A 15068-nucleotide genomic window follows, 5' to 3' on the forward strand; every position below is an offset into this window, starting at 1 on the left:
GAGGGAGGTTGTGAAATGGCTAGTTGGTTCAATTGTCATTTCCTCCCACTCAAGGTGTTCGGTCCTTGAATCTTTCCCTTGCTTAGATGAGGAGCTGATTTCACAGGAGTCCTCTCAGTGGAAGAAGAAATGGTGCGAGATACTGATATTAAAAAGTTCATGTAATGTGAATTTGAGAATGCTGAAAAAATTGTCATCCCATGTGGAAATCCTGTGTTCATAAGAAAGCGCTGTAGTAAACAGTGTAATTCCAATTCAATCCTAGTCTTTTGTGAACTGCAAAAGGCATTAACCTCTGTTTTTGCTGCAGGCTTTCAAATAAATAGGTATGAGATAACTACCACTCATATTTTGGAATCAAAGACATTGCTGCTTCAGCTAATCTAACAGGAATCTAACGAGAGAGTTTGTACTCAATCTCGACTGAAGACAGGCATACCTGAACCCTTTTTAATTCAATCCAGTCTACATTTCTCCTTAAAATGTATTAATATTGCATGTACCCTGTATAATCTTTATTCATACCTTCCTGAATTATCTGGGGATAGGCACAGATTACAAATTAACCTCCCACCACTATTCCCTTTCTGCTAATAGGTTTTTCATTCACATATTAGATATTAAAAGTCAATTCTTACTGAAATGAATACCTCATAAAACTATTTTCCCATGTGGAAAGTGTGATAAAGTAAGAAGGTAGGCCAGAGATACAGTCTATTTTTCTTTGCTGTAATTACAATAGGATATATAAATTGTTGTTTGCAAAATCCATAAGAAATGGAATTTGTGGAATCAAAACTTTTTATTAAGTAGAGATACTTTTACATCTTATTTTTAAAATCTTAGAATATGATATTTATTTGTGTTTGTCCATTTTCTACCTGAACAAAATAGAATATAGAGCTTACTCTTTTTGATTACTGAGATCTTGCAACGTTATCCTTAATATTTTTTTTTTTGGTTTCATATCCCATATTTAATTAATTCAGTGCAATTTCTGGGAGGAGTGGGTTTAGATCAAACAAGAAAAAACCTTTAACCACATAGAAAATAGTCATGAAGCAACCTCAACTAATTACTTCTTAACAGTAACCAGTTGTGTGAAGTCCGTGAGGGAGGGACCTTGTCTGTTCTTGTTATCACCAGTGTGAGCAACACATTTGTTGAAATGTGGGATAAAATGGAGTATCTCTTGGCATTTTCAAATCATTAACCCATTAACAAAACCTAACCAAGCCTGAGAATACTACCAAGGCATTTCATTAAGAATACTCAAGCAATAAGTAAATTTTAAGTCTTGAGAGTAAATGAAATATTTGTAAATAATGAGATAAAGTTTTTAATAGGAACAGGAATCTGCTTTTAGTTGTGCTATTTAGAAATACAACAGTATTATGCTTTTCATGCTTCAATTTTCTTTGATTATTGAGTTGCTTTGTTATTATTTTACAGAGTAATAAATAAGACAGTATCCATACACACACACACAAAAAGCTTCCCATGCTACTGAATGGGCAGAGAGGCTTTTACTAGAACCCCTGATGTTGATAAGTAAAAAGGTCAAACTACTGTTAATGAGTGGTGAATTTTATCTTCCTAAACATCTGCATGAATATGATTGAAATTATAGACATTAGAAGAGAAATTTGCGGAAAAATCAGAGATCTCTCCAACTGGATTAGATTCTACAAAAAAACTAAATTACTTTGCTCATTCTGGAAATAGACTATTTTTAAAATGGGAAACATTTCTACCATAGTATTATGTAGCCAATATCAACAAAAATTAAATACTATTTATAAGATTTTGATATTAGAAAACTAATCAAAGACCTTTTTACCAATCAGAACAGAGATAAGACCTTATTTTGTAATCAGATATCTCAAAATTAGCGAATAGATTGTTCACTGGCGTCTACTTAAAACTATCAATCTTTCCCAGCCATTGCTAATGCCTATAATCAAGGAGTAACTGAAATTTATTTTCTTTTCATTTAATCAGTGTGCTTTTGGAACAGACAGGTTGTGTTCTCTGCCATTTACAAACTCAAGGATTTAATTTAGAATTCAATAATTGAGTGAGATAGTATAATGACCTTTTATATAAATTCATCATTTCTTATCATTCCCAAAGCACAAAATGTCCCATATGCCGTAATCATTATTGTTTACTTTTCTGGAAGGTTTTTGTTTAAATTTCTATAACTCACCTAGGATTGTAAATCTGCCTTCAAAATACCGTATGAACAGTTTATTACTCCAGGCCTTATAAGAGCTCATAGCTGTTATTGTGAGACTTGTATGACAATTAATTTCACTCCCTTTTACTCAGGTTTATAAAGAAATCTGAGTACCTGTAATATCCCTTTCCAGGAAGTCTGAACATACTCTCATTTGCCTCCTGCTTTTTTGAAAAGATGAAACTTTGGATTTGGGTTTCAGAATTCATTTATCTCAAAGTCTCTTTCTTTCTTTCTTTTTCTTTCTTCTTTCTCTCTTTTTTTAAGATTTTTTGATGTGAACCATTTTTAAAGTCTTTATTGAATTTGTTACAATATTCCTTCTGTTTTCTGTTTTGTTTTTTTGGCTGGGAGGCATGTGGGATCTTAACTCCCCCACCAGGGACTGAACCCACACCCCATTGGAAGGTGAAGTCTTAACCACTGCACGGCCAAAGAATTCTTCCTTCCCTCCCTCCCTCCCTTCCTTCCATCTTTCCTTCCTTCCTTTCCTCCCTCCCTCCCTCCTTCCTTCTTTTCTTTTCACCTTCCCTCCTTCCTTCCTTCCTTCTCTTTTTCCTTGGGGGTGAGAGGTGAGAGGAGAGAGAATGCACCATCTGAGCTGAGTTTCAAGGATTGGCAGTATTCTTTGTCCTATTTTTGTGGACTGCATTTGTATAAGCATGAATCAGTGATCCAAAAACATAATCAGTGAGCCTCTAATTTATTGCTTATCATGTTTTTCTGAAGAAGAGGAAACACATACTGTTGTGGACTTGGGGGTGTAGTCAGAGCAGCTATACTCTGGATGGCTAAATGGAGCCCATGTCCTTTAAGGGCTCCCAGGGCAAATCTGAATGGAAAGAGGAGCATTTGGCATTGTTCCTCACTGGTCAGGATGGCGCAGGCACAGCTCTGGGGCTGTCTCAGCACCCCGTTAGAGGGGCCCACCCATTGCTGCCTGCTGAAGCAGGCTAGCTTCTTTCTAGCTCTCCTTCTTTTCTTTCTCTCTGCTTCTGGCCCTACTCCTCTGCCTGTTTGTTTCTCTAGGTTGTGTGTGTGAGTTTCTCAGGCACAGTTCCTGAAGAGATGATCTGATTCGTTAACTAACATTTAATACAGATTGCCATTATTGGGCAAAGTTTTGAGGCAATCCCCTCACAGCCTAGTGGTCTACCTCTATTTCTCCATAGAGTGTTACTGGCTTTTGAAGTGGGACAGTTCTTCAGATCTCTCCCACACACTGCAGGATATTCACATCCCTGGTCCTGCCACTGAATGCCAGTGCACCTGCCCTCTTTAGGCACCATGCCAATGAAAAATAGCCCCCTCCCCATTTCCAAAGTAAGCTTTTGACCTGGGCAACCTTGAGAGTCCCATGGGCTCTTCTCTCTCAAAGCAGAAACAAAGGGAAAGATTTTACCTCACAACTGTAATTGAAATTTAGCTTAAATTATTATTTTTTTAAAAAACCCTTTCTTGGAAGAAAGATAAGAAAAGCCCCCTCTTTTTAAACATACTATAACATTTTTCTCAAGAAGCTGAGCTATAAGAGGGTCAGGGTTTTTCTTTGTATTCTTTGCATTTCATGTTTCCCTCCAGTATTGGTTCATTCTCATTAATCATGGTTTCTGAAGATAGCTAGTTCATTTCTCTCCAGCAAATAATCATCAGTAGTTTGTATTGCTTTACCTGTACTGGCTTCTAGAGACGGAAACAAACTGAAGTGTCTCTCGGCAGGCTTCTTTTTTACTGGGGGTGGGGGAATCTATGCAAGGACTAAAATAAAACCATCCAAAATCAAAGCAGCAACAACACAGTTCAAATTAAAAAATCAAGGAACTTTTTTTTTTATCATTGCTCATGGACACCTGTCCTTCCCGTCGGTCACACCTGTCCTTCCCGTCGGTCATCGCGTTTCCCCTCCTTGTATCCACACCCCTTTTCCTTCATACATGTTTCCAGTCACTTCCTTTCTGTGAAAAGTTGCTTAGCTTTTTTAAAAAAGTTCTAATTTTTGCTTTTGCTGTTCTTTGTGTAAAAGTAGCAGATTGGATGGATGTGTACACTAGGTGTTTGAAATTCTCTGAAAATCCAGAGTGAAGAAACCAGGTGTGGAGGAGGCTCTCCAGCCTCTCTTGAGCAGAGCTTTGAGCTGACTGGAAGTGCTTAATCTGGATCATCATTTTCACAGTATTTTCAAAGGAGAGTTAAACGCTGTGCTTATTGGGAAATCTCTGTCAGTTGGTGGTTGTTCTGATAGGCAGCCAAATGAGGTGATTACCTTTGGGATTTTAGCATAGAAATCAAAGTAGAACACATCAGCAAGAGCCTCTTCCATTCCATCTTTAGAACCAAAACATTCAGTAGTTGAAGCAAGAGCTCTCCCTGACTCAGTGGCAAAATGTCTATATTTTTAGATGCCACTGCTTTTTCCTCAGATGCTCGTTTTGTGAATTTCATTTCCTATTTCATATCAAACCAGTGGTTGAGATTGGTAGGTGGGTCACTAGACATGTTTTTGTTTTGCAGACATTATTTCCATTTCGTTTCTCTCTGTACTGTACACTTGCAGTAGTATGCAAACTGTGTGATACAAGAGGTTTCTGCCTATTTCCACATGCAGAGTAGCTGGGTGTCCTCTGCCTGAGCATTTGGTTGTTCAAGCTCTGTCCACCTCCTAAACTGGCTACTGAGAAAATCAACTTCAACCACGTCAGAGAGTCTCTGGCAGCAGTTCCTGATAATTATTTATGCTTTGGGAATGCTTTTCAGCTCCTAAAACCTGTCTATTTCAGTTTGATTTTCTCAGTTTGTACAATATATGCATATCCTCTTTTTCCCTTTTGTCATCTCCCCACTCTCCAGTGTTTTGCTTTTTAATGTTCTGTAGTTTTGTATGAGATGAGACTTGGGTACTTCTTGCTCAAGCTTTAATGCTTTGTAAATAAAATTGGATATTTATTAAAAAACAAACAAACAAAAAACCCTTTCTGACCTGAAAGTGTACTTGGGAACATATAACTGAGGATAGCTCTAATTTTTCTTAGTGCAATTCTACCTGGAGAGAAGAAAATAAACTAGATCCATTCTGATCTGTGATTCTAGGTTAATGACGTAGCTGGGTTTTAGTTTTTCTTCAAGTTGTTACAAAATAGGCTCTTGGTCTCTGAATTGTATTAAGAATCCACCAAATTAATTAAAACATTCATTTTTCATGTCTTTTATATTTAGTAACCACCATACCATAAGATTTGAAAGATAGTACCCCAAGAATTGAGTCATAATAAACCTAGCATTTAAAAAATTTTAACCTTAATTTTGCAATTCACATAAGCATTAGCTTGAACAGGTCACTTCTTTATGATTGATACTCCACAACTTCTAACAGTTACTTGAAGAATGATTTATTTACTTTTAAAAACATAAAAACCTAGGCAAGATCCTCTTAACTATATCAAAGTTAGCCTAAAGAATAACAGAAAATGCCTTAAGCAGCCAAGTTTTAGATCCATGAAGGAAACAATTCTTAAACAATGAGTGTAGCTGATGGGCAGAAAGGTATTAAATGTCTCAAGCTCCTTTTGGTAAAATTAAAGATGCTGTCACCGTCAATTCGTGCTGGAATAGCACTGCCTCTCCAGGGGCATTTGGATGCTGTGTCGGGAGTACATTGGTATCTAGTGTTGAGGCCAGGAATACTAAATCTTGTTCAATATGCAGAATAGTCCTGCAAAGCAAAGAACTGTCCTGCCTGAAAGCCAATGGTGCCTGCACTGAGAAATACCGTGCTACCTCTAATAGCAATAAACTCAAGTTCACTACCTGGGGAAAAGAGCAAGTTAGTCTTTTTGTCGTCAAAATTTAGCACCTTGTTACAATGCACATGAAACCCAGACACTGCTCACTTGTCTTCTGAGCTTCTCCCTGCTCCAATCATTTTCCCTCACCTTAAAAGGGCAGGAGGGAGTACCAATATAGGGTCAACTATTTCCACTGAAATACTTTGCAAATAGTGTTAAGGAAAACTTTAGAGCCGCTAGTGACATATTCCTTTTTTTTTCCCCTTCTATCTAGTCAGTCGCCAATCCTTCAATGTAGTCTTTGAAATGATCCTCATGTTTCTTTAAAATGATGCTTGTGCTTCTTTCTCTCTCCCCTCCTCATTCACTCTTCTTCCCCATAAGTCTCTGCACTTATCCGCTGAGCATCTGGATGAAAGAAACAGCCTTCAGAGTGGCCCATTCTTAGGCTAATTCCTTTCCTAACAAGTCCACCTCCTCCCTCCAGCTGCTGCTAGATGTTCCCTAAACATCTTTTCCTCACCTTGTTTTTTACTCAAAAATCTTCAGTTGAGGTTCTATATCCTATCACCCCTTCATCATTACATCAAAACTTATTAAAGGTATTGGCACTTTTTCATCTTTGTGTTTCTTTCATCTTTTTCATCTTTGTATTTTCCACTGTGTCAGACATGAAACAGATGCTGAATATATACTTAATTACCATAAAAATGGAGATTTGTTTCTCAATTTTTAAGATTTATGTCCAATCACTTTTTTTTTTTTTTTGCGGTACGCAGGCCTCTCACTGTTGTGGCCTCTCCCGTTGCAGAGCACAGGCTCCGGACTCGCAGGCTCAGCGGCCATGGCTCACGGGCCCAGCCGCTCCGCAGCATGTGGGATCTTCCCGGACCAGGGCACGAACCTGCGTCCCCTGCATCGGCAGGCGGACTCTCAACCACTGCGCCACCAGGGAAGCCCCCCAATCACTTCTTCTTTTTTTTTTTTTTTCCAATCACTTCTTAAAGCTGTTTTGTTTTCTTCTTCAGTCCAAGCCCTTATTAATTTCATTTCCTTTGTACTCTTATGATATTACCATAGCAAAGAATAGAACACTTAGTTTTCTATTACTCGTGATTTGTTATTGTTGCAAAATATTTCTGCTAATTCATTAGCTCATAAACTACATACTACTGAGCAAATGGCAGCAACACTCCAACAAGTCCACAGATAATTGTTTATTGCTTTGCTGAATAACAATTCCACAGTTTGTCTCTACCAAATTACATCATGATGTAAAATGGGTGTTTGGGGCTTACAGATCCTTTTATAATGTACCCGGGGCTTACAGTATAACCCAATCCTTAATACAAGTAATAGAAGACCTGTCATAAGACTAAAGGAGAAGCCTGTAAAGTTAATGGAAGTTTCCCATTATAGGCCATGAGTCTTAACAACAGACCTTTCAGTTAAGACATATGAAAAAGAAACAGAAACAGAGCTAGATAAATGGTGTATCAAATTGTATTAGTTTATATGTAATGAATCTTTCACTTCTGAGTTTGTTTTTGCATCCAGATGACCCTTGAACACTCATTCACTCTCAGTTTCTAAGCAAAGTTCTCAATTAAAGACTGCTTCCACATCTGCAGAAGTTCAAACAGTCTACAAGTCACAAGTTCTTTATATGCATGGATCTGTTATGCAAATGTTCTAGAATTATTGTTTTGACCAACCAACTTTACTCTTTAATTTGATATACAAAGGTGCTTTGCCTGCAAATCCCCAGGATTCTTTTTTTTTTTTTTTTTTTTTGCGGTACGCGGGCCTCTCACTGTTGTAGCCTCTCCCGTTGCGGAGCACGGGCTCCGGACGCGCAGGCTCAGCGGCCATGGCTCACGGACCCAGCCGCTCCGCGGCATGTGGGATCTTCCCGGACTGGAGCACGAACCCGTGTCCCCTGCATCGGCAGGCGGACTCTCAACCACTCACTGTGCCACCAGGGAAGCCCCCCCAGGATTCTTTAGAAACAGAACCAGCCCTGAGAACAACCAAGCCTTTAAAAATATTTCCATACTTTATTTCTTCCTATCTTTTTTAAATAAAGAAGGAAAGCATTTTTAATCTCCATTCAGTTACATAGAATTGGAACACTGCTATGTAACAGAAATCATCATACTAATGCACAGAAACTGAAAGTCAAGCAACTTTGGTCGAGGCTGAATTGAATTAAGTGTTGATCTTGTAAACATTTCCATAGGAGGTAGCCATACACATTTGACTTTTTGTCAAATAAGGGATAGTAAACAATGATTCTGAGATCCTAATAAATTAAAAGTATTTTAAAAGCATTAAATAAATGTTTCTCTTTTTTAAAAACCAAAAGTGAAACAGCACACAGATTTTCAATAAATTAAGAAGTGAAATATTAAATCTTCAGAGTTGAAATGTCTGCATCTTCAAAGCTCCACTGGTTCCATTTGATAATGTTTGAAACTATGATTAATAACGGGACCACATTCTAAACAACTTGTGTGCAAGGCAAACTCTGTGAATATTACCATTCACTATGGTGTTGTCCATAGTTTTACACCGGTGACCTGAAAAACAATACCGTGCCACTGGATATTCCATTTTCTTTCTCTGACAGCGGTCTGAGTAGATAGCATGTGAGCACTACAGACTTTTCAAGTTTCAACCCCTACCCAACAGTGCTGGCTTAAGTGCCTCCAGCTGCTGTTCCCATGAACACAGTGTTGATTGGTGGTAGAGAGGATGCCATTTCTCTACCATTTGCTCCATGGGAGTCCAAGGTTTCTTGAACTGCATATTGATTGGAAGTTCCATACATACACTGGGATGAGGAGGAAGGAATCGGGGTTTGCAAGCTGGATGCTGTAAGGGAAAATATAATCATCAATTGGAAATTGACTGACATTTTCTTTTTTCTGTGCCACTCACTTTACGACTGGTGCATTGAGCACATATATCTGTACTAAATTTGAGTGTGTATGGTTTCTCAGAGCAATGCTCATCTTTTCTTCCATTTCCCCCCCTGCTATTCTCCCACAAATTTTCCTTCAGCACATTTCACAAAGAAAATTCAATTTCAAACATAAATTCAGACAACTGTATCACCAAAATATATCCCCAGTCTACGTTCTTTTTCCAGCTGCACCTCCACCACTGTAGTTCAAACCACCATCTTCTCTTACCTGGACCAACACAGCAGCTTCCTAACTAGTCTCATGACCCTCACCCTGCAGAGAACAGCCAGGATAATCTTGCTGATGTGTGTATTAAATTGTCCCTCTTCTCAAATGCTACAATGACTTCCCATTACTCTTAGAACAAAATCCAAGCTCCTTGCCGTGGTTCATAACATCCTAGATGAATTGGTCTCTGCCTTCTGATTTATTTTACTCCCCTCTCTTCATACACTGTACTCAAAACACATGAGCCTTCTTTCCGCCCATTGAATTTTCCCAAAATGGTCCCATTTCAGAAACTATGCAACTTGCCATTTCTTCTGCCTGGAACTCCATCATCAAATCTTCACATCATTGCCTCCTTATCACTCAACTTGCAACTCAAATATTTCTGCCTCAGGAATCCTTTCCGAGCTGCCTTACCTAAAGCAGCTCCTCCGTTACTATTTGTCATTTTACCCTATTTAATTGACCTGAGAGTAACTGAAATTATCTTTTTAATGCATTTGTTTATATTTTCATTGCCTTATCTCTTCCTACTGGAATGTAAACTTCTTACAAGCAGGAACTCTGACCTGATTACCACCATAACCTCACACCTAAAATGAGGTTCGGCACATAATAGTAGGTTCTCAAAACTTTTTACTAACTGGCTCGCTAGCACTACCTTTCCTGCATTTTTGGTTCCTGCCTTCTCAGTGCTGTTTTTCTTCTTTTTCTAAGTACCATCATCTCTGTCACTAAAAACCAGGCTTTATAATTAAGGAAATATAATTATAGGTCCTAACTCCCCTTGTGCCACTCATTCACTTACTCTATTCCCTCTTTTCACGCTGAAGCCCTCTTTGCAATTTACTTGTAAGCCAGCTCTGACAACTAAAGCTTAGAATCTGTCCTACACCCAAACTATGTTTCATCAAAGCATCCACTATCACTACAAGTAAACAGAACTAATAGTAACAATAGCAACTCCGTACATTTCAGTCTCACAGTGAGGAAACTTCCTGAAGTGGAATTTTCTGCTTCATTAGAGTAACCCAGAAGCAATGACCATCTGCAGATAGCATAAGATGATAGCAGACTCTGCTCAGGGAGCGTCTGTGATGGTCATAGGAAGGGAAGTAGTGCTTCCTATTGAATTATTGGAAAAACACACTGAGTGAGGAGAGATGCAATGTATTTCATTTTCCCTTATGCTCTGTTTGGGTGTCAATGCCCTCTACTTATGCTAATCTGAAATCAGTTCCATTGGAAGATTTCAATCATCTCATTTAAACATTAACACTCCGCCTTGATACTTACGTGGATATAATACTCGCCCTGTGATACCTTATTAGCAGGTTTAGAAACTAAATCTATGCATTTGTTTCTGCCCCTTTTTTCAGCTCAGTGATGTAATGAGTTCGTATATGTGGCAGACTCTTTGCTGGGTGTCGGTGATGCATCTAGTACAAGTTGCCGTATTTTCTCAGGGACAGCAACCCGGCTGGAATAAGAAGCCAGGGGACTTCATGGCAAACATACAGTTTTGCTCATTTTTACTTAAAATGTATGTTCTAGAATAAGAAAGCAACATTTTCTACAGAGGTATCTAATCACATTTTACATACAACTGAGAAAATTATAGTAACCTTCATTACAAGTCACCATTTTCTAAAACTTGGAGTGGTTTTAGGATACTGATGGAGATTATGGGGTCCAAAGACAGCTCTTGGCACTGGCCCTGCTTCCAACAGTGAACAAGAGAAAGTGAGAAAAAGATATCATTATTGCCCTTGTAAAACTTAACAGATTTTTGGACTGCGTTTGACAGGTTACCTCAATTTTTTGCATACATAATAGATTCCAGAGATTTGTTTTGGAAAGAATACCAGATCTAGCAGTAGGTTGCATGGTGACATGTATATAGAGAAATGGCAAGGCTTTTACTAACAGATTCAGAAACATAACTTCAGATCCGAAGTGATAAACCAACTGTGGGAACGTGAGTGCCCAGTTAACACTGCATAGCTGAGGTTAACAACTTTTAAAGAACGTTTTCAAGAAACGTTAATATAATTTACCTACTACAGGAGTTCGACATGCAACTGCAGTTGGTGTGTCTGCATAAAACGAGCTGGTCTGCTTTCTACTACCATCGTCTAAGATGTTGAGTGGATCATGGATGTCACCATAGGGAGGCAGGGAGCGAACACTGCTGATGACAGAAACATGTTGATTCACCATCGATCCAAGTCTGTGAGACTCTGGGTAGTTCACATTGCTTCCGTAGTACCCTACAACAGAAAACGGTGAGACTGTAGCGTTAACTTATTACAAGTAATGTTCCGGGAAGACAAACAAAAGGACAAGGTAATAGGATAGAGCCCTAGAGATAGCATACTGTAAATATTACATTTACATCTACATTTACAATATGGTTGGATTTGTGTTTATAGATAGATATGGTTCATTATGTTGTTTTTTGTTTTAAAAAATACATAGGCATTATCATATTATCAAGTCTGAGATGGAAGACAACACCTCTCTCATATTTCCCTTATTTAAATTAACAAGATCTTACAATGCTTATGAAGGAAAAAAAAAGGCACTGTCAGCCTCTCACAAAGATTACTTGTCAAATACTGATTTTATTTACAGATTCATGTTTCTGGGAGAAGGACTGGCCTACACTGAGGAGAGGCGCATCAGAGCAGCCTCTACACAGAGCTTACTTTGGTGGCTGACTGAGTCCACAGATTTTTGCAACTCAGTAACCTCAAGGTACTTCAACGGGAGGCACTGTTTGGGTCCTAATCTTTAAGATCTGCTGCTAGCTCTCCAGAAGAAACATTATTCACTAAATTTTCAAAGGACAGAACATTCTTCTTTTGGGCTATTAAGGTTGGTCTCAAACATATGGTTCGACATAATATTTTTGCATCATGCAGGACATTTAGAAGGGCAACTTTAATAAAGTCACAAGAATTAGGGATATGTTTGTATGTGGCAGAAATTGGCTCCAAATATCTAAGATTCCATGATTTTGAGAAAGCTCTACATGGGATGACATGCTGTTCACCGGAGGTAGAACTCCATGTCTGATTTTGCCTTACTGCCAACTCAAAAGCCAGGAAAAATTCTTAAACAATTTCAATACCATTAGGTGAATTAGGAGGCAATGTTGCTCCTTGGCAGCTGGCAGCTCCTGTGTTGCTCAGGAAATTGAAGCTTCCTGTATTTAAAAACTGCATACTGTGTGAATCTTGGCCATGTGGGGATGGTCCATAGCTGGAAGATGGCCGAGAATTATATGGGGACCCAGCACAGCTGCCACTGAAGAAGTCTCTAGAAAGCTGCTGTTCACTCCAGACCATGCATCGACTGTGCTCGGGGCGGTGAGGATAGAGTCCCGATGGGGTGTGAGGCTGTGCCCTAAACACAGTCTGATAGTTAGAGTTGGTCCCATAAAAGTCATGGTTGGCTTGAGGGAGAGTAGGATAAACAGGCTCTGAGTATGCTGAGCAGTGTGCTGGGGCTGACAGCACTGGGCCCACACTCGGGGGTCTCCCTGCCATTGGCCCCTGATTAATGACGCTTCCTCGGCTCGCCATGGCTGGAGAAATGGGTGGTGTCATCAGATGACCAGAGCTCTGGGAAAGCTCCATTGGACCTGGAAAAAAGTTACCAGAGCATTCACTAGCGGCAAATTAAAAATAGATGGCTTCACAGCTTTCAAAATTACGCATGATTTATTACTATACCTTTTTTCCAACTTAGTTCATTTCTAACCTCCAAAAATAATGGGACTAGGGACCTATAAAACTCTAGGTTTAAAAAACAGCATCACAACAGTGTATTTCACAACAGTGGCAACTTTCGGAGTTAGTGACTATGGAGGAAAGCTTGGGATGGCTTCATCCTTCCGTGGGTATAAAGATGATTAGAGATCAAGCTTGGGAAGGGCAAGGGGTCTGCTGTTCACATTTCTCTGTAATTAAAAAACAAGCTGAAGGCTAAATGGTTTCAAGTTTAGGGTAAAAGAAAAGGGCAATAATGTCAAAATGACCGTGGCTTCAAAGCGGTCAATTCAAAACTTCATACAAACCCCACTGATGAGCAATGAGTTATGAAAGCCGCCAAATCCCTGGGTCTCCAATTTTCCATTAGTGGAATTACGCCCCTAAACTACCCATTCCAGGTTTAAAATTCTGTGTGTCCAATGAAGTAAGGTATATAGAAGGATTTCAAAGAAGACATAAGGCAATAAGCAGACTTAAAGTATTATCTAGTAGCTGGTTTAAGCCATAAACATTCAGATTGACAGAAATGGGACCCTACACTAAAGAGGAAAATTATTGTAATGGTTATCCTAAAATAGCTGAATCTACTTTTTAATGGAGGAGAAATAAAGTCTCCTCGAAATCCAAAAATAAACAAGAAGCTCATATTTTTTGACTTCCAAAGCATTTTAATGATTTTGTGAACACCTAATCTATTTTTTTCTTCCACTAAATGAAAATAACCAATTATTGGGACCTCTGAGATAACTAAGAGAGTATGTTAAAATGTGATACCTATCTTAAAAATGGTATTGATATAAATGTGAATGACAAATGTTGAAAATCACAAAAATATTATAAAGCTTTGTTATAAGTCAGTGAAGAGAAGCCTTTTTATTCTTGAAATGCCTGGAGTTTACCAGCTTTAAGAAAACAAAGGAATAGTTTCCTGTGAGACATATTGAAGCCTATGAGGTTTTCTTGGTTGTTTCATAGCCTACCAGTGAGCGGCATGTTGTCTGTGTTCCCAGCAGGGAATGGGTGCAGAGCAGAGGTTAAGCCTCCAGGTTGACTGGATGATAGAGGAAGATAGGTTGTTTCCACATGGCTTTCATTCTTCACGGTATCGCTGGGAACAGTGCTGCCTTTATTACGGTTGGCCAGAAAGCATGAACTCGGAGAAGCAGTGAAGGCAGCTTTACTTGCATCTGGAAAGATTTTTTTAAATAGGAAAGCTAATATCATTGCCATGTTCTTAGTGGATAAGCCCAAGTTAAAAAAAAAAAAAAAACTGAAAATGTTCTAGGGTTGTGTCATAAATCTGGAAATTCCTGAGAAGTGTTTTCCATGGGAAATAAGACTGGCAGATCTTTGGTGTTGGCAGTGGTGCTGGTTTTTGTTAATTGTATATTTGTGGATGTAGGTGTGTTCTTCAGGGCACTAAATAATCCACTCTGTAGTGAACAGCCTTCAAAATGCAAGTCATCACATCCCAAATATATTGTGTCCCTCCTTCTTTAAATTCCTATAGAACTCATCTCTACGCCATTTATAAGGTGGTATACCACATGTGCTGTCTTAAATTCTAGTTATTTTTGTATTATTGTCACTTGTCCAATATTATCTGAGTTCTCAGAAGTTAAGAATATTGATTTGTATTCTTCAGGGTTTCCAGTAAAGTACCTTGACTACTCTATATACCAATGGAGGAAAGAAAAAATAGGGCTCTCTTAGTGTTAGTAACCTGTGTTAGTAGTGACATTTTGGGGGTAAAATCTGAGACTGTTATAAATCCATTTAACAAGTGTGCTTACAAATTCTTGAACTTAGGTTTCAACAAAGACATATGCAAAACAAGATATACATTTTAAATCACCTGAATTCTTCATATACTTGTCCAGTAAATTCTGTAACTCCTGCTCTTTGTCATTATTAAACTGGGTCTCCATGGCCAGCAGAATGTATTCATCAAGAAGCATTCGGATCAAATGGAAAGAACCTTGTTTACGGATAGGGAATGGGGAGAGGGCATTGTGAGATGAAATGAGGGAGAGAAAGAGAAGGAAAGAGAAAGAGAGAAGTCAAGTTATCTTTGTGA

General features: G+C 38.7%; 1 protein-coding gene and 1 long non-coding RNA gene across 2 annotated transcripts in view; one reads left to right on the forward strand and one right to left on the reverse strand.

Moving 5' to 3' along the window:
• LOC113610096 (uncharacterized) overlaps positions 1–11973 on the forward strand; it is a 209019-nt gene extending 197046 nt beyond the window's left edge. Inside the window, exons 4-5 of the long non-coding RNA XR_003428944.1 lie at positions 11282–11500; positions 11850–11973. This is a non-coding gene — a long non-coding RNA (uncharacterized LOC113610096). The remainder of the gene's footprint in view (positions 1–11281; positions 11501–11849) is intronic.
• RFX6 (regulatory factor X6) overlaps positions 8193–15068 on the reverse strand; it is a 55976-nt gene continuing 49100 nt past the window's right edge. Inside the window, exons 15-19 of the mRNA XM_027087869.1 lie at positions 14847–14969; positions 13972–14178; positions 12349–12861; positions 11273–11485; positions 8193–8895 (exon numbers count right to left, since the gene is read on the reverse strand). Coding sequence (XP_026943670.1) covers positions 8720–8895; positions 11273–11485; positions 12349–12861; positions 13972–14178; positions 14847–14969 — 1232 coding nt within the window. The 3' untranslated portion in view covers positions 8193–8719. The remainder of the gene's footprint in view (positions 8896–11272; positions 11486–12348; positions 12862–13971; positions 14179–14846; positions 14970–15068) is intronic.

This window comes from Aethalodelphis obliquidens, unplaced genomic scaffold (genome assembly GCF_003676395.1).
Source record: "Aethalodelphis obliquidens isolate GAN/ISIS:26980383/991018 unplaced genomic scaffold, ASM367639v1 scaffold3, whole genome shotgun sequence".
Lineage (NCBI taxonomy): Eukaryota > Metazoa > Chordata > Mammalia > Artiodactyla > Delphinidae > Aethalodelphis > Aethalodelphis obliquidens.